The sequence below is a fragment of the Portunus trituberculatus genome, chromosome 17, assembly GCF_017591435.1.
Source record: "Portunus trituberculatus isolate SZX2019 chromosome 17, ASM1759143v1, whole genome shotgun sequence".
Taxonomy (NCBI): domain Eukaryota; kingdom Metazoa; phylum Arthropoda; class Malacostraca; order Decapoda; family Portunidae; genus Portunus; species Portunus trituberculatus.
Genome location: NC_059271.1, coordinates 10,169,220 through 10,194,219, shown reverse-complemented (window position 1 = coordinate 10,194,219; position 25,000 = coordinate 10,169,220). Strand labels below are relative to the sequence as shown.

General features: G+C 40.5%; 1 protein-coding gene across 1 annotated transcript in view; it reads right to left on the bottom strand.

The window, feature by feature from the left end:
• Nucleotides 1-13,529, bottom strand: part of LOC123505059 (agrin-like) — a 336,722-nt gene extending 323,193 nt beyond the window's left edge. Inside the window, 1 exon segment of the mRNA XM_045256087.1 lies at nucleotides 12,121-13,529. Within this exon segment, the coding sequence (XP_045112022.1) occupies nucleotides 12,121-12,715 (595 nt within the window). The 5' untranslated portion in view covers nucleotides 12,716-13,529.
• Between the last annotated feature and the right edge of the window lie 11,471 nt (nucleotides 13,530-25,000).

Genomic DNA, 25,000 nt, shown 5'->3' with positions numbered 1-25,000 from the left:
GAAAAAACAAATGGAATTTTAGAGGATGGAGAAAAGAAGTTGTAATCTACGTCTACTCTTGTTTGTGGGGGACTATGTAGGTGCTTGACGGTTATGTAGTGTGGTGAATGTGCGTGTGGGTGGAGTCACAGTGTGGATGTCGGAGGGGTGGTGCGGCAGCCTTGCCTGGCGCTTTCAAGGAAGGCAGCAGTCAATCAGGCTGCAGCTCCGTTCACTCCACTGAGTAAGCGTACTTTCCCTTGGAGGGACGCCGTACACTGATTTCCCCCTGCAACATTGATCCCTGGTTGTCCCGATGGTGATAAAAAATTAACAGGGCCCTAGACAAACACAACCCGTCACAGATCGAAAGTGGGAGTGGTGACCGTTAACTCAGGGTTATCTGTGAGTGTAAGTATAGTATAGTGTAATGTAAATGTGGACACAGTGTAGAGGTCAAGAGGTGGTGCGGCAGCCTTGCCTGGCGCTTTCAAGGGAGGCAGCAGTGAATCAGGCCCAGCTCCGTTCAGTCTACTGTAAAGTGTACTTCCCACTAAGGGGCGCCGCACACTACATGGTTACCCCGTGCAGCAGTGACCCCTGGTACTTTAATTCCCGATGATGATCACTACTGTCAGGGCTCCTGACTTTCCACAGCCCGTCACAGGTCGTGTAAGAAGGGTAAGTGTATTCGCGAAACACCCCGCAATTCACGATCAGAGGCACATTTCTTTATGGATGGCGCAAATTACTCGGAGATAAACAGTGACAACCGGGGATTAGTTTCGAAATATTTGTCAAGACGAATTTTGAATGTCTCAATAGTACCTGAATCAACTACGTTCGATGGCAAACCGTTCCAAATATTGATAATGCGATTAAAGAAAAAATGTTTGGCTTCGTTTATTTTAAATCGCTTTCCTATAACCTTGAAACCGTTGTTTCTAGTGAAATTTGACCGGTCAAGCGTTAGGAAGTTATCAGGAATCATATTCGTAAATCCCTTAAAAAATTTGAAGAGTGTGATAAAGTCCCCTCGTAATCGACGTTTGGAAAGAGTAAATAAATTTAGTTCTTAAAGAGGAGGAAGAGGAAGAGGAGAAGGAAGAGGTGATGGTAGTGGTGGTGTATGGAGAAATGGAAGTGAAAGTAGAGGAGGGAGAGAAAAATAAGAAGACGGAAGCGGGTGAGGAAGGAGAGAAAAAGGAGACGGAGGCGGATAAGAGAGAAAAGGCAAAGGAATAAGAAGAAAAAGATGACGAAGATGAAGAAGAAGAAGAAGAAGAAGAAGAAGAAGAAGAAGAAGAAGAAGAAGAAGAAGAAAAAAGAAAAGAAGAAGAAAAGAAGAAAAGAAGAAGAAGAAGAAGAAGAAGAAGAAGAAGAAGAAGAAAAAAAGAAGAAGAAGAAGAAGAAAAAAATGAAGAAGTAGAAGAAAAGGAATAAGAATAATAAGAAAAATAAAGATGAAAAACGACAAAATGAAGATGAAGAAGAGGAAGAGGAGGAGGAAAAGGAAAAGGGAAAAAGGAAAGTCTGTAATATGTAAAAAGAAATATGAAAACCTAAATTCAATCTTGTAGACTAACCCTAAGTAGTGTTATTAAATTTACATATAATAAAATTACTGAACAAAAAAGTACAATATGAGGCAAAATCACGAAATTAAACAAGCACACACACACACACACACACACACACACACACACACAAAGTTTACATATATAGTAATGAGTAAGTGAACCTTTGTCATCAGAAAACAATTAGAAAAATAAAACAGAAGTCTCATTGCGATATTTTCATTTATCTTTGCATTTAAAATTCATAAGACAATACTTGCTGTTGTTTTTATTTCAACTATTAGTATTCTTTTAGATACTGACATAATAGGTAAAGGGCAAAGTTTAGCAAAGGGAAGCACTCTCTCTCTCTCTCTCTCTCTCTCTCTCTCTCTCTCTCTCTCTCTCTCTAAGTAATAATCTTTAAAGTCGTATGCAAATTTCTGTAATTCTCCTCTGACCCATCTCTCTCTCTCTCTCTCTCTCTCTCTCTCTCTCTCTCTCTCAGGGGAGGTCGACCGTCCCTTCGAGTCCTGTCTTGTGTTTGGTGGCACCGTGCATTATGAGCAAGACACGCTCCACTTAGCTTAATTAACATTTTTTCTTAATACCTCTCTCTCTCTCTCTCTCTCTCTCTCTCTCTCTCTCTGTGTGTGTGTGTGTGTGTGTGTGTGTGTGTGTGTGTGTGTGTGTGTGTGTGTGTGTGTGTGTGTGTGTAATCTATCTGGTATGTCTATTTTTTCTCTAATCTGTGTTTCGCAGTAGGTAGGTGTGTGTCCATGTGCGTGTCTGTGTGTCTTCCTTTGATGGTAAATACTGAACGTTTTTCTCTAATTACAGGTGTGCGGCGGTGTGCGGAGGTGTGTGGACGTATGCAGGTTATTAGAGAGGTGTGCTTAACCTAGGATTAGTGCTGTAAACAATGATGAAGTAGAAGCACACGTGTTTCGTTCGCTCTAGATGCAAGATGAAATAAGACAAGACACAATTAGAATACTGAATGTGAATGCGTTTAGAAATCACAACCGGAAATAGTACTTGCCTAGAGGTGAAAGGAAAGGGTTGCAAAAACATAAAGGAGCGAGTATGTAAGAAAATATATGCAACAAAACACAATCATTACATATTAAAGAACCCATTATACCTACACGTGACAGACCGTATAGGAAACATGCCTACCTATTTCCACCGACCATCCTCATCCATAAATACGCCTAAACTTCTTTTAAAGCTCTTTAATGACTAAGCCCTAACAACCTGATTACTGAGTCTATTCCATTCATCCGCCACTCAATTTGAAAACCAATTACTTCCTATCTTTTTTAATAGAGAAAGGGACACAGGGAATTTGGGGTCAGAGGAAGCAGGTGAAGAAAAAATGACAAGGGAGGAAGGAGCAGAGAGGAAAGAGAGTGAGGGATAATATATAGGATGGATGGAGATGGATAGGGAATTGGAAGGAAGGAGAAAGAGAGGTAAAGTGGATGAGAAGTGAAAGAGATGGAGAAATAACAAGGAAAAAAAAAAGAGGGAGAGTGAATGAGGAAAGTAGGAAAGAAGGGTCAGAAGAGGGATAAATGGGAAAGAAGAGAATAAATAGAAATAAAAATAGATAAAAGAGAGTGGGTAAGAGCTGGAGACATGGAAGGAAAGAAAAAAAGGATGAAAGAAAGATTAGAGAGAGAGAGAGAGAGAGAGAGAGAGAGAGAGAGAGAGAGAGAGAGAGAGAGAGAGAGAGAGAGAGAGAGAGAGAGAGAGAGAGAGAGAGAGAGAGAGAGAGAGAGAGAGAGAGACTGTGAAAGAGGAAATATAGAAAACAAAAGAAAGGCCTTCAAAAAGGAAGGATAAAAAAGTGTGATTGATAGAGAAAGTAAAAGAAGAATAAAGAATATAAATCTTTGGCCAAGAATCGTGAGAAGAGGAGTAGGAGAGGAGGAGGAAGAGGAGGAGGAGGAAGAAGAGGAGGAATGCTGGAATATAAGAGAAGTGAAAGAAGAAAAATAAAGGATAATATGAGTTTAGCATTTAATAAAGAAGATGAAAAGTAGAGAAGGGGAGAATGGAGAAAATATGAGATTATAAGGTGAATAAATGATAAAGACATACAAAAAGAGAGTAACAATAAAAAGAGTTAGAAAAGATAGACAAAGAATCATGTATGGGAATGAATAAAGAGAAAGATAACAAAAGATAGATAGTAGGAGAAATATGGAAGAGAGAGAGAGAGAGAGAGAGAGAGAGAGAGAGAGAGAGAGAGAGAGAGAGAGAGAGAGAGAGAGAGAGGTAATACATAATAATGAATATGGTTAATTAATGAAAATATCAGCAGTTGAAAAGAAATCCTTAGGAGGAAACATACTGATTACAAAGATATTAGATAAAAATAGGATTAGCGAGCGAAAAAGCGAAGGAAAAGAAAAAGATATAAATAATTAAACATGAATAGAAATAAAAGTAGGAAAAATAAGTATTGGTATTTGCAAACAAAAGGAAGAAAAAAAAAAACGAAACCAAGGAAGGATAAAAAAAATGATTGAATAAAATAAAATAAAGAAGATGGAAAGAAAATGTCGATTACAAAGATTAAAGAAAAGATAAGAGAAAAGATTAAGAACGTGAGTAAACATGCGAGAGAGAGAGAGAGAGAGAGAGAGAGAGAGAGAGAGAGAGAGAGAGAGAGAGAGAGAGAGAGAAATTGGGAGGAGAGAAGGCGTGCGTGAAGTGTTTTAAGGGAGGAAGAGGAGGAGGAGGAAGAGGAGGAGAAGGAGGAGGAGCGAGAGGGATGAAGGCCGGCAAGCAGGAGAAGGTTTGCTGGGTTGCCAACTTCTCTCCTTAGCCGGGAAATGAGTTCCTCTTCTGACAGGCGTCTTGGCGCACACAAAGCCCGCCACGCGCCTTCCCCACCTCCCTCCTTCCTTCCTTCTTTCTTTCTTCCTCTCCTTCCTTTCCCTGGCCTTCTTCAGCTACACCCACCTCCTTTTTGTTACCCTTCTTCCCTCTCTCTCCTTTCTTTCCTTCACCTTCTTCTTTTCTTCTTCTTTCCACATGTCTTCTACTCTCTCTTTCTTCCTTCCTCTTCCGATTTTCCTTCCTTCTTTTTTACACTTCCTTTATTTTCTCCTATCCTTACGTCCTCCTTTCGTCTCTTTATTTCTCTTTCCGTCTTTGTGTTTCCCTACACGTCCTATTCCTACTTTCGTTCTCTTTCCTCTTATTTTTTTTTCTCTCTCTCTCTCTCTCTCTCTCTCTCTCTCTCTCTCTCTCTCTCTCTCTCTCTCTCTCTCTCTCTCTCTCTCTCTCTCTTATTTCTCTTAATGTTTTGCTTTGTTCTTTCTTCCTTCTTTCTTCCCTCACTTTCTTCATCTCTTCGTCCAACCTTTCCTCTCTTTCTGGTTCTTTTCTTCATCTAATTCTTCCAAATTTTGTTCCTTAACTTTTCTTCTTCTCACTTTTTCCCTTCCTCTCTCCTCATTTTCCTCTTCACATTATTTTCCCTTTCTTCCCTCCTTGTTATTTATTTCCTTCTCTTTCTTTCTACGCTTTACTCTTCCTACTCTTCCTTCAGTCTCTTCTCTTTTCATTTCTTCTTTTCTGTAATCCTCCTTTTCTCCTATTATTTCTTCATCTCTGCTTCCGCTTCTTTCTTGTTCTTTTTTTATGTTCCTTTGTATGTATCTTTTATTTCTATTGTTTCTTTCCGCTGGACTTTTTTTCTTCCTTTATGCCCATATCTCTTTCCAGTTTTCCATTTTCTATTGCCTCGTTCCTATCTTTTTTTCTCTCTCTATTTTTCATGTTTTCACTGTGTCTCTCTCCAAATCCCGCACCTCCTTTTAATCTTACATCTTTTCTCTTTTACTTCCATTTTTCTGTTTCATCCTTTCTTTCTCTACATATTTTTTTAACTCAGCTATCTTTTGTTTTTTTTACATTTTTCTCTATATTGTTTTTCTTCCTACTATCTTCTTTTGTTTGTATAGAACGATTCTAGGTATTACAGAAAGGTATATTGGCGTTCAACTTTTTTTTTTTTTTTTTTACCTATCTTTGTTCTTTTGACTTGGGTCCCTAATGCTTAAAACTTTGGTTCGGCGGACGGCAGTTTTTTTCTGTGGAAGAAGCAGCACTTTCCCTAGTTTATTCTAATCTTAGTAATGTGAATTTGTTGTTACAGCGCCACAACTCAATTTCCTTCATCATTCTCCTTCTTTTCTTTATCGGTCTTCTTCTTTACTTATTTTCTTCCTCTTCCTTCCCTTCCTTTATTTCTCAATTCTCCCTCTTCTATTCCTTGCTCTTTCTTTTTTTTTTTTTTTACAATACATTCTTCCTTACTTCCCTCTTTCTCCGTCTTTACTTCTTTATATCGTCTTTTCACTGCCCATTTTCTAGGCCAAACGACATTCCCATCTTGACTTCCGCCCGTCACTGCATCACCATTACCACATCAGCCCATCATAATCACCACTGCCATCACCACCACCACCACCATCAACACCTCAACACCTCAGACGCTACTCTCTCACCTCGATTTCCCATTACCCTTCACCGCCCCTTGTCCACACCCCTTGCATTACCATTAACGTCCGTGGAACCTCTTCTTTCACTTTCCACCGCCCCAAACCGCATTTTCTTTGCCTCCTTAGTACTCTGACACTACTCTCTCTCTCTCTCTCTCTCTCTCTCTCACTGCAGTTACCCCCCCCCCACATTAATTCTCGCCACCTGTCAATCCAATACAGATATCAGAAATTAAGTCCTATTAAGGGAGCCCCGTTCGTTTTACTGTAATCTCTCCACCAATGCAGAAATCAACCGCCATCACTTCCACCTCCACCAATACCACCGCCGCCATTATGACCAGTATGAATGAGAGAGAGAGAGAGAGAGAGAGAGAGAGAGAGAGAGAGAGAGAGAGAGTTATTTCCACTGCACGTAAAAGCATTTGTCCTTCACCCCGCTAAATAAAAAAAAAAAATAGAGAACGAAAAAAAAAAAAAAAACAGATGGAGATTAGACCGAAAAATAACAAAATAAATAACCAGGAACAAACACACGGACGAACAAATAGTATATACCTACTATGGACCGCCACAAACTGACATCACTGCCACCACCGCAATTACCATTACCCACCACCACCACCACCACCACCACCACCAAATTCACCGCAATAATCACCGCCACCACCACCACCATCATCACCACCACCACCACCACCACCACCACCACCACCACCACCACCGCCACATACAAAAAAATATAACTGCATCGTATGTCACTCCTATCACCCCATCGTTATCTTTCTTTCTCTCTCTCTCTCTCTCTCTCTCTCTCTCTCTCTCTCTCTCTCTCTCTCTCTCTCTAATAACTCATCTTTAATTCTTCTCAAATGTCGGAGAAAAAAAGTTTCCTAGTTCTTATAATCAAGAACCCAATTTTACGATTTAGCCGCATTCGAGAGAGAGAGAGAGAGAGAGAGAGAGAGAGAGAGAGAGAGAGAGAGAGAGAGAGAGAGAGCATCATGGAAGGTACTCGTAAAATGCTCTTTCCTTATGCATGAAAGGGAAAAGCTACGGATGGGAGACGATGGAAAAAAAATAGCAGAAAGAGAATTGGAGAAATAGGCAAAGGAGATGTGGAGAGTGAGAGAAGTGGTTGTGGAGAAAGGAAGAGAAAAACAAATGGAGGGAGAGTAAAGACGAGTAAAAGGCGAACAAAGGGAATAGTGGTCGAAAGGGATAATGTGAAAGACAGCAAAACAGGAGGAGGAGGAGGAGGAAGAGGAGGAGGAGGAGGAGGAAAAGGAGAAGGAAAAGGAGAAGGGGGAGGAGGAGGAAGAGGATGGGGAGTTAAAAGGAAAGGAAAGAATGGAAAAAACAAAAAAAGTTGACGGTCTGTATCGATGTGTGTGTGTGTGTGTGTGTGTGTGTGTGTGAGAGAGAGAGAGAGAGAGAGAGAGAGAGAGAGAGAGAGAGAGAGAGAGAGAGAGAGAGAGAGAGAATAGGTAAGGTTTATTCTTTTTATACATCGCCTGAATAGTCTGTTGAGCCTTTCTCTCTCACTCTCTCTCTCTCTCTCTCTCATACTTTCTTCCCTCTATTTTGTACCCTTCACACTAAACAACCCACTAAACACACTCATCCATCCATCTATTCACCCACTCACCCACGCATCCACCCACGCTTAACGTCTTCCACCCTTACACACACACACACACACACACACACACACACACTATTCTGTAGCATTTCGTCTCACACAAAGGGTTGTTTTGACTCTTATCGCTTGAGGTTGCTTTCTTTCGCTGCATCTGTTTAGTGGTGTATTTTTCATTGTCTCCCTTTATCTATTTGTCATTGAGTGGGAATCGTCAGACACAGAAAGGGAAAGAGGGCAGGATGAAAATGTATAGTTTGCTTTTATTCCTTGTGTTGCAGACGAGAGAGAGAGAGAGAGAGAGAGAGAGAGAGAGAGAGAGAGAGAGAGAGAGAGAGAGAGTGAGAGATTTTATTCTCCTTTTCTTGGTACTTCTGCTTCCCACGATTCCGTTTTCTGTCACAGGAAAGAAATGTCTTTTGTTACTTTCCTTATTACTTTCATTACTATGTAGTTATATTTCTCACATTCTCTCTCTCTCTCTCTCTCTCTCTCTCTCTCTCTCTCTCTCTGTTCATCACACACACACACACACACACACACACACACACACACACACACACACACACACACACACACACAGAGTTCCAAGCGTATATTTGTTTCTCTGTGAAAATGCTAAAAAAACTAAAATATAACGGCTTGATGCTGATATTGTTTTTTTTTCATCAGAATTTTCTTTATTGCTTTTCCAACGTTCCATGTTTTCCTTCCAAACATTACTGGTCCGTACGTGGAAAGTGTTCATACCTTACACAAGGAAGGGCGAAAATAAATAAATAAATAAATAAAACATGGATGGTGATAGAAAATAAATATGCAAAACTGAAAACTCATACACAGAGAGAAACTTGAAAGGAATATATGAGTCAAATTTCAAAATGATACTTGATGCAGAACAGCTGTTGGTATTGCGTGTACCTCACTGAGAGGATGAGGTAAATATGAACGCATTGAATCAAAGAATTATCAAAAAGAGTAGTCATTCAAAATAATAAAAGTAGAATATTTGAAAAACGTAAGACGAACTAAATAGATAGAGTCTATTGCAACAACTGACAAAGGGACGGGAACAAAAGCAGGGTTGTATTAAGGTTGTAAAGAACAGGGATGGATCGGCAAAAGAAGCAGTGGCGGGCTTTTGAAACGAGAGAGAGAGAGAGAGAGAGAGAGAGAGAGAGAGAGATAGGAGGAACACGTATATTGTCAAAACGAAATGAAATAGGAATATACTAGTCTTACTTCCTTCTCTTTTATGTTCAGGAGTTGTGTAACGGATAATACGTACAGCCTTTGTGTGTGTGTGTGTATGTGTGTGTGTGTGTGTGTGTGTGTGTGTGTGTGTGTGTGTGTGTGTGTGTGTGTGTGTGTGTGTGTGTGTGTGTGAATATAAGGCATAAAGTAAGAGAACATATCTGCCAGCTGGAAATCAAACTAAGATCAATACAAAATGAAATAACATAAAACCCAAACGTTACAAAGGAAACACACACACACACACACACACACACACACACACACACACACACACACCCATGGGAACACACAAGCACAGAGAAAGAAAAAAAAAACACAGAAAGCCATCATTTGTCGCTTGCAACGTAATAAAGAAAAGGAGAAAAAAAAAAAATCGACGCATCGCTCGCTTCACCTGTTCGTAAGATGCTAATGGCGGGGGACGGTCGCTCTCTGTGCGCGGTCAAAACACCTTCAGACTCATTACTCCTCCTTCACTACGAGTTATAAAGGAAAAGAGAGAGAGAGAGAGAGAGAGAGAGAGAGAGAGAGAGAGAGAGAGAGAGAGAGAGAGAGAGAGAGAGAGAGCCAGCCAGCCAGCCAGCCAGCCAGCCAGACAGAGACAGAGAGAGAGAGAGAGAGAGAGAGAGAGAGAGAGAGAGAGAGAGAGATAAACATATAGATAAAAAAAAAATACAAATATACCATGATACGTTCTTTACAAGACACCTAATATTCAAAGATCAGAATTAAATCTTTATATATATATATATATATATATATATATATATATATATATATATATATATATATATATATATATATATATATATATATATATATATATATATATATATATATATATATATATAAATTTTTTTTAAACATACATATCTTTAGTAATGCATCAATTTTAAATATTTCATCAATTACTTTTCAAATCATTAAGCTGTATTCATATCCTGGCTACCTACATTTCACAAGCTCTTTTGGACGTTATAAGGACACTTCGATAATTTCACTAATGATTCATGTAGCATTCTATTTGAATATCAGTTTATTCCTATTTTCCTTTTCGTCTAACTGTACCAAACACGAGTTCGTCATTTCTTGCCCTACCCTAATCACAGACAAGGCGATCGTGTCTCTCACTGTTGTTTTGGACATCACGCGTAGATGCACCCAGGCAGACTGACATTTGTTGAGAATATTTGTTGCATGTTTTTAGGAGCATGGATGTTTTCTATCTTTATGTCCTTTAGTGTCTTGGTTATGCTACAATGTGATGCATGAACGTTATCATCAAACACGCATATGTAAAAAGGCCACAGGCTACCGATACAAAATTCCTTGGCAGACGGAATACCTAAGCCATATTCATAAATGTGGCAGTACACTCACAACTGACCAATACTTTCACACACACACTCAAGTGTGTGTGTGTGTGTGTGTGTGTGTGTGTGTGTGTGTGTGTGTGTGTGTGTGTGTGTGTGTGTGTTGAGTAGTAGTAATGGTAGAAGTAGTAGTAGTAGTAGTAGTAGTAGTAGTAGTAGTAGTAGTAGTAGTAGTAGTAGTAGTAGTACTAGTAGTACCAGCGACAAGAACAAGAACAGCACTAGCAATAATAACAGCAGTAACAGCAACATCTCCAGTAGTAAAGAAACATATGAATTTTTCTCCCAACAGAAATTCGTGTCGTCAAAAAAAAAAAAAAATGAAGAAGAGATGGAGAGATTTTGACATTCATGAAACTTTATAAAAGGGGCGGAAGCGAGGCAAGAGAGAGCGGGAGGAGTGAGAGAAGTGAAGTAAGAGTGGAGGAAAGTGGTGGGTGAGCTGAGGACTGAGGATGGAGGAGGAAATATGAGGGAAACAGGCGAAGGAAGACGGAGGAAACACATAGAAAAATAATACACGAATAATGAAAAAAAAAAAAAAACATATAATGAAGATATTCCAAGGAGGAGCACGCGTTCAAGAGAGAGAGAAAGAGAGAGAGAGAGAGGAGGCGAAAAAATGTGAGAAATATACAGAAAAAAATTGCCGGATAGGAAAAAAAAAAAAATTTAATAATGAGAAAAACATAACGACACAATTTTTCAATTCATATCGAGAAGTCATATTGGAAACATACAATAACCGTTCATAAGCACAAGCTCCACAAGGTTACCCTCAAAGCTTCGTGGCGCCTGCAAAGTAATGGGATCTAAGATGGAGTTCCTTCCTACCCTCCTTCCGTCCTTCCTTCCTTCTCGCGGGAACACAATGCCACTGACATCAGAGGAATATTTGAAGACGTATCCACCACTTGCAGGTGCTAAATATAAACCTTGCCTTCATGAAAGAAACACTCGCCTCTTCCGTGACTCCAATCAGTAGCGCAGGGACACGAGTACTGCTTTATTCATGAAACCCACACGCGAGGCAAACCTTCTGGCTGAAAGTTACATGCGATTACGTCAGGGTGTTCGATAATGTCTCTCATAATGTGTCTCTTCACGTGTTTGCTTTACTGACATGAAGAAATTAATGTAGAGAGGTTTTTAATGGAATGGGTGTTTTATAAGTAAGATCTGCTATTCGATGCAAATATTTTGCTTGATGTCTGTATGATTTACTTCAGGTTGTCGATGATTCCCCCCTACCTTTTTTTTAATTGCTTCTACTGTATTTTTTTTCTCCAGTTTCCTCATATTAACTTCTAGCTTGATTAAAAGTTAAAATCACAGAACTTTTCTTTCACTTCTCTTATTACAACAAATAACTCTTATTTGTTTCAATCAACTATCAAATACTTGCTTATTCGAAGTATAACCTTTATAATTTGATTGGCATGGAGGAATAATAAATGATAACAAAAAAACATCGGCATTTGGGTTCTTCATAATCACGAGTATAAAGAGAAAGAAACGAGAGATAATATTCTTAAGGAAATTATTGTATGTATGTATTTCCTGGAGTAGTATGGAAGAAGAACAGAAAATATATGAATCATTTGAGTATTTTACTACTAAACAAACAAAATATAGCAGCGAAGTTTACAAGCAATAATGTAGGAAGATATATTGCTTTTATAATTTTCTTGTGTATCGATGAGGAAAAAATCTGAAAAAAAAGAATACATAAATGAGATGCCGGACAAAAAAAAAAAAAAAAGTAAGTACAGAGAACACGGAGGTCGGTTACTCACAGTTGAGGTATAGGATGACGATGGCCACGACCACGAAGATGACGACTAGAAGCACCAGCAAGAGAATAACCAGAGAAAACCACCTCTTGGGCCCTTCCAGAATCTCCTCCTCTTCATTCCCTCCGCTTTCTCCTCTTCCTCGTCCTACTCCTCCTCCTCCTACTCCACCACCACCACCACCACCACCACTACCTCCTCCTCCTCCTCCTCCTCCTCCTCCCCTTCCATCTTGCTGTGGAAGCTCTCTCATTTCCTCGTTCATTCTTCGGCCATTGTCGATCCTTCCCCCTCCTCCAACCATTCCCCCCGCACTTCCTCGCCCGCCTAAGCCATCCCTCCTCACCCTCCCCACGCCTCCTCCCCCCACCAGGCGCAGGTCGTGGTCGTTTTCCTCAGTGGGGAGGTAGTCGTGCTGGGTGGTCGGCTGGAGGTGGAGGTTAACAGGAGACTTGGCGTAGTCGTAGTCTCTGTACGCCTCGTGGTAGCTGGGCACGGGGTCGTACACGTAGTCGGAGTAGTAGTCGTACTTCCCATTTGGTTGGTTATTGGGTGCGGTGGTGGTGGAATTGCGGGGCAGAGGAGTCTTCTCATCCATGGCTCGGAGGGAGGAAGGAGAGGGAGAGGGAACACAGAAGGAAGAGGGAGAAGCAAGAGGGTGGAAGTCACTTGGGGTGGAAAGTTCTGGTCATCTGGTCATGGAGGTGTGATCGAGTCATCCGCCTCTCTCTCTCTCTCTCTCTCTCTCTCTATCAGTTCAGTCCCTCACCGCACCAGTACCGCGGCGAATCAACACTTCACTACGGTAAGGCAACACAAAACTGTAAACAAAGCTGTACTTCCCGGACGTTGCTCGGCGCACAGACACACTATAACTACTATCACTATCACTTTCTCACAGCACCGCTGCACTGCTGTCCCGTGCCAACGCACCTCAGCACTACACGGTATCAATTTCGGGGCACCACTTGTACCATTTGGCCACAAACTGCATAGCTCTTCTTCCTCCTCCTCCTCCTTCAGCAGCAACACTAATGCCCCGGTAACACCACACACACTCCTTTAGATGGCCAATTACACCCGCCTTGGCCCACTCAGCACGTTGGCTCTCCCTCGTCAGCACTGGGATCGCCTCTCCACCATCAAGAGGCCTCTTAAACACTCCACTTGACACGCCACTAACGAGGAAAACTTCAGCATATCCAAGCAATTTAGTTTCTATATCTCTCTTTCAAGTCGTTTTCTGCTGCGTTTCTAAAGTGATTTTTATTTTTTTTCTTTCGTTACCTGTGAAAGTTTCTCGTCGCCCTGAAACCGAAATGTTACGTCACTTTTAATGATCCGCCTTTTGAGTTCACGATGCTTTTCTTTTCTTTTTTCTTATTTTGTAATTCTTTGGGGCGGATTTCACTTTCACCTGGAATGAAATAAAAAGAGAAGTATTAAGGCATTGGAAAAGATTGATAAAAGTAAAAATGTCCTTGTCAATCAACTGTCGGGGCGAAAATTCTGTCAGTAAAAAAAAAAGAAAAAGAAAAAAAAAATAATAGCAACTGCAGCAAGACGATGAAAAGACCATTACAAGTGTCTTTATATCATCAATTTAAACAAATAAAGCAAAACTCAAAAGGCACGAAAAAAAAATTACACCATACGTACGAAGAAAATGAAAAAAACGAACGGAAACTAGAACGAGAAAAATAAAAGGAACTGTACGAGAAGAAAAAAAAAAAACTAAACAGAACAAAAATAACAACACACAGTAAGCATGAAGGGGAGAAGGAAGAAAATTGAAAACTTGAACGCGGAAGAGAAAATAAAACTAGAGAGACAGAAACAAAGACACACTAAAAAAAGACACCGAGAAAATAGAATATGAGAAAAAAAAAGAAAAAAAATACGGAGATTTTTAGGAACCTCAAACCATTCGCACAGCTTCAAGCCATTTGCAAAGCTTTCACGACGCACAGCAAAAACTGACAAAGGGACAAAGCCAAGTCGGTTCATTCCTCCCCTTTGACTTGAGGGGGAGAAGAACCGCGGCCACTTGAGCCATCTCGAGGCGCACGAGGGGCCGATGAAACTCTAGCAAACATAAGCGGCGGCAGGATGCGAGTGGCCGAGTGGATGGCAACGTGACGACCATTATCCCCGGCAGAGTGTAAGAAGAGGAGGAGGAGGAGGAGGAGGAGGAGGAGGAGGAGGAGGAGGAGGAGGAGGAGGAGGAAGAGGAGGAGGAGGAGGAGGGAAGACAAAACCAAGAGCGTTGATGTGGACCACTACGAGTTATAGAGAGAGAGAGAGAGAGAGAGAGAGAGAGAGAGAGAGAGAGAGAGAGAGAGAGAGAGAGAGAGAGAGAGAAGTCAAAGCCTCACTCATCTATAATCCAATAAAGTCTGATGGTAGTGTCAACACCAATATCGTCACCAACATCCACCCACGCTAATACATCCTCAAATACACACACAAACACACACACGCACACACACTGGGCCCGGTAGCTCAGTGGTTAGAGCGCTGGCTTCACAAGCCAGAGGACCGGGGATCGATTCCCCGGCCGGGTGGAGATATTTGGGTGTGTCTCCTTTCACGTGTAGCTTCTGTTCACCTAGCAGTGAGTAGGTACGGGATGTAAATCGAGAAATTGTGACCTTGTTGTCCCGGTGTGTGGTGTGTGCCTGGTCTCAGGCCTATCCGAAGATCGGAAATAATGAGCTCTGAGCTCGTTCCGTAGGGTAACGTCTGGCTGTCTCGTCAGAGACTGCAGCAGATCAAACAAACAGTGAATCACACACACACACACACACACACGTTTCTTTTAAATCACTCTGGTATAGTAACAGCTTCCTCGTCCCTCCCCCACTCCTTTTCCTTCCATTTTCCTTCTCTTTCCCTCCCGCCTTTCTGTTCCTGTCACCTTTCTTACGTTTCCTTCTCTTCCTCTTTCATATCTTCAGTTCATTCTCTCACAAAAGACAAGCATTACTATTACTACTACTATTATTGCAACTGCAGCTACAACTACCATTACTAAAGAACTACTACTACTGCATTCGACGAGGAAATGCAATAAATAGCACCATATCGAGTATTTTTCCCTACCATTGTAATTTTCTTGTTGTCGATGTTGTGCTACTAGTATATTGACTATAATGATTAGATAGGCGAGTGATATGCCTTTCTTTACCTCCTCTTTACTGCTTTCTTTCTTTCTTTCCCGAGATTCTTTCTTTCATAAAGTCCCTATAAAGGAAACTGGAAGATAAATCACAAAGAAAAAAAGGGAACAGAACAAAATAAGAGTAGGTGGATATAGTGAAATAAATAAAGAGATAGAGAAAGGTAGACTAAAAATGTTTACAAACGCTACAGACATAGACACACACACACACACACACACACACACACACACACACACACACACACACACACACTCACACACAAACACATAAACACACACACACACACACACACACACACACACACACACACACACACACACACACACACACACACACACAATTGCGGGAACGGGTAAAGAGGAAGCAGCCAAAAAGTTCTGGGGTGCCAAAAATAACAAGTTAATTTTGCCCAAGGTCGTGTTATTCGAAACTTTTTACAAACTATGACACAATTATGTTACACGGACACTGCCTCGGAAAATACTACAGTGACATTCCTCTATCTAGCGTGTGCTCTTTGGTTAGAGTCTCCCAGTTCCCAGGTTGTCTGACGGGATTTTCAGCGGATCAAAGGATGTTGGGATTGAAGTAAAGCGGAAGATACAGTACAAGTGAGTGAAGGTTGCATGACTTTTAATCACGACTATGTATACACGAACCAAAGTACACATAATAAATACACGGAAATACAACACGCACCAATAGCTCGCAGTACACACACAAAGACTAACACACACATACACGCACACACACACACACACACACACACACACACACACACACACACACACACACACACACTTAATCACGACTGTATATACATGCATATAGATACACACAGATACACTCATCAATACTCTCTCTCTCTCTCTCTCACACACACACACACACACACACACACACACACACACACACACACACACACAAGGAAAGAAAACGTTTTGAGCACCCGAGTTATTACCCTAATGAGAGAAAAAAAAAAACAGTTATCCGAATGGAAGGGATAGGTAAACAGGCCAATTAACTCTTTCTTCCTCCTCTTCATCCTCCATTCTCTCTCTCTTCTTGTTCTTCCTTCTCCCACTCCTTCTCCTTCTCCTTTCCTCCTTCTCCTCCTCTCCTCTCATTAGCATTGCCACACTCCCTATCCTTGCAAGACCAAAAATAATAAGTGATTCCATACGTCCTCTGGTTTTCCAAGGCGTTCATTCTCCTTTATTTCTACTTTGTGTTCCTTAAACCCTCTCAAGTCTCCTGCTTCTCCTTCTCTTCCTCCTTCTCATCCTCTTGCTTCCCTTCGCTGTAACCGTCAAGAGGTACTTCTCTGTCTGGTAAAAGGTGTGTGTGTGTGTGTGTGTGTGTGTGTGTGTGTGTGTGTGTGTGTGTGTGTGTGTGTGTGTGTGTGTAATAATAATAATAATTATAATAATATACGGTTTATTAATTTGGCAGTGCAACAAAAAACTTACATTGAAAATGCACAGGGGGGGGGACATTAAAGCAATGAAATGCTTAACCTAACTATGGATCTATAACTTAGCCAAGAATTTGGTGTGTGTGTGCGCGGGAGCAAATATCATTAAAGTAATTTGAAAGCTCGTTATAGTAAAAGTAATATTACCAGGACACCCACCAACTCACCAAGAAACCCACCTTCCCGGCCACACAAACACACGCACACACTATCTCTCTCTCTCTCTCTCTCTCTCTCTCTCTCTCTCTCTCTCTCTCTCTCTCTCTCTCTCTCTCTCTCTCTCTCTCTCTCTCTCTAAAAACGAGACGAATACATTAATACTAAGGAAGCTGGTGAAGGAGGGCCGTATACATAGCATAAGCCTCTGCCAAGCCAAGCCTCTCCACCAAACAGCCTTGTCCTATCCGCTAAAGGCCAACGCTTGACATTTCTTATGTCTCTGAAAATAATAAAACAATCATGAATTTCAACTTACCAACACTTTCTCTGAATCACGAGTTTGGTTGGCAGGCGCGCATTTGTGATTACGGGACATACATTTCCATCATTCTTTTGTTTACGTCATCAATATTGATTGTTGCTGTTACGTCAGTCTTTGCTTCTGATCAAGGTCCGTATTCTTAATTTTCTAGGATCGTATTCTACAAACCATCATACCTAATGACGTCGGTTATAGCGGTTCAAGATTGCGATTTTTTTTTTATTATACCATATGGGTTTTACCAGGATTCGAAACCGTGCGCTTGGAGACCCCTTGGCTCACAAAGTAATGGTGACTAAATAGTGTATTTTTTATGGTAAAATGTATTATATATGACCTGCATGTGTCGGGTTGTCGGGCGTAATCTCCTCCTGTTTATCATATTTCTTCCGTTCGGATACACTGTCTAACTATTCCAAAAAGTAATAAATATGATGTCAAAATAATTTGTTAAAGAAAATTATGTATGTCAAGAACCTATTTCATTCAAATTTGAGCCTTGAGACGGTCAGAGGATTGATGGTCAGGAATTCAGTGAGGCATGACGAAAACTTAGCAGAACACGACCCCTGGTGTTTTGCCCCGAGCGATTTCAATGCACTGTATTGGAAGTCATTGGGTTTTCATGGATGTATATAAGATCCTAATGCGATTTTAACAAAAAAGTCTGTACCGGTAATGAGAGATATAACGTGAGAACACGTCCAACAGTCTGCACGCCTTATTTCGACTGATTTTATTGATCTTTAGTACAGCGAAAGTTTTTTTTTTTTATTAGTGTTTTCTTGATTCCAAAGAAACTTGAAGACAAATTCTCCATCGTTAAATAAAAACATACAATGATAACAACACCAAGAGTTTCCACGCCTTATATGGATTACTTTTAACATGTTCTAGCATAGCAGGTTTTGTGTCATTTTAACAGTGGCTTTCTTGAAGGAATCTTATGTCATTGTAACAAGTCTGCATCATCAATATGAGACATACAATGAAAACTACTTATTTTTTTCCATTACTGATTTTCTCATTATATAGTCTTCATGTTCTTATTTTTTTCAAAGATGATTTAATTATTCTAAAATGATTTTAACAAGAAGAGAAATGGAATAGGAACCCAACCAATAATTTTGGGATCAAATCTGAACAGATTTTGAAAGACTATACTATAAGTTTTGGGGATTTTAAAGAGTTTTTCTTTTATGATTTTAATGAAACTAAATGGGAAATCTGCACCATCAGCGGGGTGGGAGAAGATAGAGGGACCAGACTAATTATCCTTGTGGCCTTTCAAAATTGGGAGAGGCTAAACCTGATTCCATGAGTTATTAAATCTGTGAACTATTTTGATCGAAATAAAGGGAATAGAGTTTTTGTTATGAAATTATCACTTTTCGCAGTAAATAAAAGGCGATCTGTGGATTTACATAACCATGAAAGTCAAAAAAAATGAGAGAGTAAGAGAAATGAAAAAGAACACTTTGATCTATAAAGGTCACACTAGAAAGAATAATTTATGTTATCATACCACCAACACAATCTTCTATTCATGGCCAGTCTAAAGGTTACATAAGACAAAATCATACACAACATTCTCGTTTCATAAAAGCTCATTTCACAAGTGTTTCAGAGCTCCTTCCTTGAATGAGCTGAAATTACTAATTCTTGGACAAAGTGCTTTACAACAGATAAATATTTTCTCACACACAAACACAAACACAGACATACAGACACGCGCACACACACACACACACACACACACACACACACACACACACACACACACAGACAGACACACACACACACACACACACACACACACACACACACACACACACACACACACATATGTACACACACTACCATAGCCATGAAACACCAGCATAGTTTCGACAATATATCTTTAAAAACTCAACCAGAATAATAAATCAAACCTAACGTGAAAAAAAAAGAAAACAAAGAATCATTCAGCTAGAAATGAGATCTACAAATTTTTTTTCAGCGACGAGAAAAAGAAGGCCCATAATCTCATTACACACTATAAAAAAAAGTGAGACAAATACGTCAAATAAACCACAAGACCACAACAACAGCAAAGTACAACAACCAGCTAAGGCAGTGAACAGTGGGAGGAATTGCAAAGCTAATCCGGCGAACATTACTGGATTGAACTACAGCTGTTACTCACCCACTAACACACACACACACACACACACACACACACACAAGGTAGCATGAGGCAGTGCAAGGCAAGGAGGAAATGGAAACAAGCAATGGGTCAGCAGTCGGTGCCCTCGTCTCATTCTCGCTCTCTCCTGTCAGAATCAATTCCAGGTGATCGCTGTTCCGCCCTGATGTAATAAGCAGACGACCCAGCAGTAATGAACTGTAATTATCATATCATTATAAGCTGCAGCTTCTAATTAGGGCAGGGTTGTGAATTACACCACGCTTCTACTCTCTCTCTCTCTCTCTCTCTCTCTCTCTGGTCAACCTTACCCTTTCTTTTGACTAATATAACACACTGCCCATGAAAGCAGACTCGTCTAAAGTTCACGAACGTCAATAGAATTCCTCGTTAAGTAATTCGTCTCCACGTGAATCACCTGTATAATAACTTAGCGGGAATCAATAAAAGTCAATCACGTGCCTCAACAGTCACTAATAACACAAGGGGGGTGTTCTGGAGCAGGAAAAGGAGGAGGAGGAGGAGGAGGAGGAGGAGGAGGAGAAGGAGGAGGAGGAGGAGGAGGAGCAGGAGGAGGAAGACGAAGATGAGGAAAGGGGTCGTAGGAATGAGAGTGAACTAGGAAAGAAGAAAGAGAAAGGGGAGAGAAAGGAGAGAGAGAGAGAGAGAGAGAGAGAGAGAGAGAGAGAGAGAGAGAGAGAGAGAGAGAGAGAGAGAGAGAGAGAGAGAGAGAGAGAGAGAGAGAGAGAGAGAGAGAGAGAGAGAGAGAGGTTTAACAAGGAGTGCGGATTAGAAGGAAAGAATAGAAAAAAAGCGTGGTTCCAAATTTTTCAGGGAATGAATCTTTTCCTTCACGTTTTAAAATTTGTGACATGACAAAATTTATGGGCGGGCCGAGGAGGGAAATTTAGATTACTTACAAGAACCATAATTTTTAGAGAGAGAGAGAGAGAGAGAGAGAGAGAGAGAGAGAGAGAGAGAGAGAGAGAGAGAGAGAGAGAGAGAGAGAGAGAGACGGTGAAAGAGGAAACTTGATCTCATTATGAAACTAATTATACCGCGAGGGGAAGGCAAGATATGATGCAGTGTCTTGAGAGAAGCAACTTTTGAGGGGCCTTTGTGTTCCGCAGAGGAGGGATGGAGGGCGCCTTCCTTCCTTCCTTCCTTCCTTCATTCCTCGGCGTCAGAGTTGGCCTACTCCTAATTCCTTCTTATAGCCAATTTTCCTTTATTTATTAACTTATTCTCACTTCCCCAGCACACCATCGCTATTATACAAACTTTTCTCGGTGTTTTATTCTCTTTTTTTTATTCGCCTTCCTAATTATCATCAGATTTGATTTCACTTGTTTTTATTTATCTCTATGTGAAGCAAGGTTTTGAGCCCCGTTAAAGTCTGGTTTGAGGAATAAAAACTAAAATATGTGAAAAATATTCATGTGAGTCACTGGATGAAGCATATTCGTCTGCTTCTACCCCTTATCCTCACCCATTAATTTGCCGTGGTCTCTAATGATACAATATTTAATACCAACATTGATTTTGCGGTATGAGCTAAATACTCGTAGCATAAACAAAGTAGGAGTGTATCAAATGACACAAGCCTTTACACGTCTTGCTATGAGGAACTACATATTGTCAGATTTGTATTCACGGTTAAGTGGTGGAAATACATAGAAGCTTTAGGTGTTTGGCTTTTGAAGTGCGAATGGAGTATTAAGACCTGAGAGTGCGAGGTTTACAGAATGAGGATCCCGGCAAGGCGAGACAGGCACTCTTCAGCTACATTTCTTCCTCACGAGGCACTCACGCCTGCATGCATCAAAGGGTTTGTGTGTGAGGGATTTACAAAGAATTACCGACTTCTCAGAGCTTTTCCGAGTGCGTCTGTCTCTGGAGGTTGAAAATTTAGTCATAGGCAGTAGTCAAGTAACCTGCTTCACTCACTGTATTTAGCATTTTGGTTGTATTGTAAGTCCTTTGAACTGTATTCATAGGCAGACCTTTTTAGACTCGAGCGGATCAGATGATTTCAGAATGAGGGAAGACAAATAGTGATGTAAAATAGAAATTATTCAACGCGTAAATGAAAAAATAACTGAATACTATATTTCGTGTCGTTCAATGGTGGCTATCATCAACTTCCTATTCACATATCCTTTATTTGATAGCAGACTTAGTTTATGTATGCACGGTAGAGGATGAAAGAAGAAGAAAAGATGAAAAAAGAAAAGAAACGAAAAACCCGAGAGAAAAAAATAAACGAGCGAAAAAAAGACATTAAACAGAACGAAACACAAATATCTTTGCAACACAACATGTGTGTTGAAAGATCATTCTACAAGTTGCAGTTTATCTGTTGCAAAACACTCCCTGAATGCACTCGGCTGGATGGCTGGCTGAGGCGCGGCGTAGGAGGCAATACCCTCGCACCAGGAAGTCTGTCTCGGGAGATTAACTTGTATCTATTTCGTTGGTTATGTCCAACAATGCATTCTGAAAGGGACAGTCAATACTAACAAATTTCCTTTTACGAATTATATAGACTTTTTCAGTTTACAGTCAGACGTAATTTGTATCCCTACTTTTTAAGGTGAAGCATTGGGGGCAATAAGGCGTCAGAGAAGCTGATTAAATTCATATCCAATATTCTGTTTTTATTATTTTTTTCCTCAGATAATATATTTTCATCATCGACACAAAACTATGAATCACAACAAAAGTCACGCACGAAAGAAATATAACACATTTGAGATTAATAGTCTCCTAGATATTTAGTTGTTTGATTAGTTATAAGATACATTTCACAACTATTGAAACTCTAAAGAGAAATATTAAGACGAGTCAAATAATTCTCGTTTGTTCATAAGCCCTCTCTCATTTTACCTCTTGATTGGCTTTACACGCGGCGACCTATACGAGGCGACATACACCCGGCGACATCAGTTTCAGACTAGTAAGAACATAAAACCATATAGTGAAGTACCTGGAGGATTAGAAGCTTATGAGCTACAAGCATGGAGTCATCATAGTTCTGTGAATGTATGATGAAGAGCCGGTGACTGCGTGGTGGTGTTGCAGTATTGCAGTGCATGGGTACTCTGAAATCACATCACGCCACGCTCTTGTTCCGCGTGTGTCAGGCAAATGAAAGGCCTACCCTCCTTGTCAATCCATGCGGAAATTGAAAGCTTCCATAGTATCAAAATATCAAAACAATATTACAAAAACCATGCACAACAATCAACACACACACACACACACACACACACACACACACACACACACACACACACACACACACTAATACACACAAAGGGGAATATTCCCCCATGATATACAATGTTCTGTTAGTATTTGTGTATTTGTTCCATTAAAAGCAAGCAAAACCGTTTAATAACTTTCATTTCAGTGTGTGCATTATGTGCGTGGAAGGGTAATAACCGACTCTCCACATAAAAGCGGAAGTCCTAATATGTGTACCATAGCCTAACTGTTCGTGCAACACTAACACTCTGAAAACTGCAATGCTTATTTCTTTTGATTTTTCCTCGTAACGCTGTGTGGTGTTTATTACAACGATAAGACAGACAAAAATGTAAAACAGTGGGAAGCAAGCGCACTCCTGGTCCAGCGCCGGCCATCTAGTATGTATATAGAAGAGCTTGGCCATGCTGCTGTTGTGCCCACCCGCAACACAAACACACACACACACACACACACACACACACACACACACACACCATACGGAAAGGATGGCGGATGGGCTTTGCTAGCCACATTTCCGGCGACGGTAAACATTTAGTACGGTGCTAAATCTCTTAACAAACTCCATTGCTTTGAATTAAAGTCGACGAAAGGTTTAGCAAAGCAAACGTAGTGGCCAGAAAACTCTTTGATGTTTTTTATCTTTACGTCCGGCCCGCGTGTGCCATTGGCTTTCATGGCCAGTTATTGGTGCAGGCAAGTGTTATGTTTATGGAGCCACATTTTTTTCGATCAATGCTGCCAGCCTCGCTTCCCTGACACTGGAGCGCCACGGAAGATACGGCGTGATGGACGCGGAGCGCGCTGGGTTGTAAGTCACTTCACAGCCGCTACTATTTCCGCAGAGACGATCTGTGGGCTGAACAATCCACAGCAGTGTTCTCAAACGCTTCACACTTCTGTAAGATCGCTTTTCAGAACCGTAGATGATTTTTCAAGCTTCCATGTTTTTTTTTCCCATTTTATGGAATACGATCCTTTTCACACTAGAAAATTTCGAAGGAATCTTTGAAAAAACAACTTGCACTAGATCGTGTTATAAGTAATTGAGAAAAGAAGCATAAACGTTTAACAATATTACACTTTTATCGTAACAATTTTTTTCACCTGGAATCTTCCTTGAGACGAAAGAAATTAAAAGGGATAAAAGGAGATCCAATTATTTGTAAGCTCAGTTCCTTTACTTCTAAGAAAGCAATGTGATAATAAATCTGGGTTGTTAAGTCCTATCGATTCCGTTGCTGTTGCACCTGATTCTTCCTTTCTGTAAATAACATTATAGCAACTGAAAAACATGATTAAAGCAGTCACTGTTACTACTACTACTACTACTAGTACTACTACTACTACTACTACTACCACTACTACTACTACTGCTGCTGCTACTACTACTACTACTACTACTACTACTACTACTACTACTACTACTACTACTTATGCTACTATTATTACTATTATTACAACCGTTACTATTACCAGTGCTACTACTGCTATTACCGCTACTACTACTACCAAAAATCCATTATCACTACAACTATAACCATAACCACAATAGCACAACCTCTACAACCATAAAAGAAACTTCATATTACGCACTAGTTCTCTACCATCCCTCCGTGGCGACACCCACTTACTAGGCCTATTCTCGGAAGCTCCCCATGAAAGCTTCCACACACAAAAGACAGGTCGATTTCGTTATCCTGAAAAAACGTATTTCCGGGATACTCAGAACCGCACAACCAACTGATTTAAAAAACCTGCAGATACCATGAAAGAGAAGGAAGGGAAAAGGAAAAAAAAAAACGAACGAAAAGGGAAATAGAGTGTAAGATAGGGGGTAGAATACAAGGTGATGAAAGGAAGATGGAAGTGAGAGATTAAGAATGTTTTAATAGGGAGAGGAGAGTGAGGGAACAGAAGGAAGAGGAAGATTGGAAGGCTATAAGGAAGAGGTGGGACGTAAGATATAAAGTGATGGAGGAACGGGAGATATATGGATATAGAAAAGTTATAATAGAGAGAGTTAATGGAGAGAGGAATGAGGAGGGACGGGAATAGACTGTTAGAAGATTAAGAGAAGACGGGAAGGAAGGAGGGAGGAAAGACAGGAAAAGTATAGCAACGTTGAAACAAAGCGGGTACAGACAAATATGCATTCATGCCAACATACAAGACAGATAACCACACCGGACACAAACACACACACAAGAGAAAAAAAAAAAACAAGGAAGACATAGCAACCTTCACACACACAGACGAAGTAAACAAACACCCAAGATATGACACCACACACA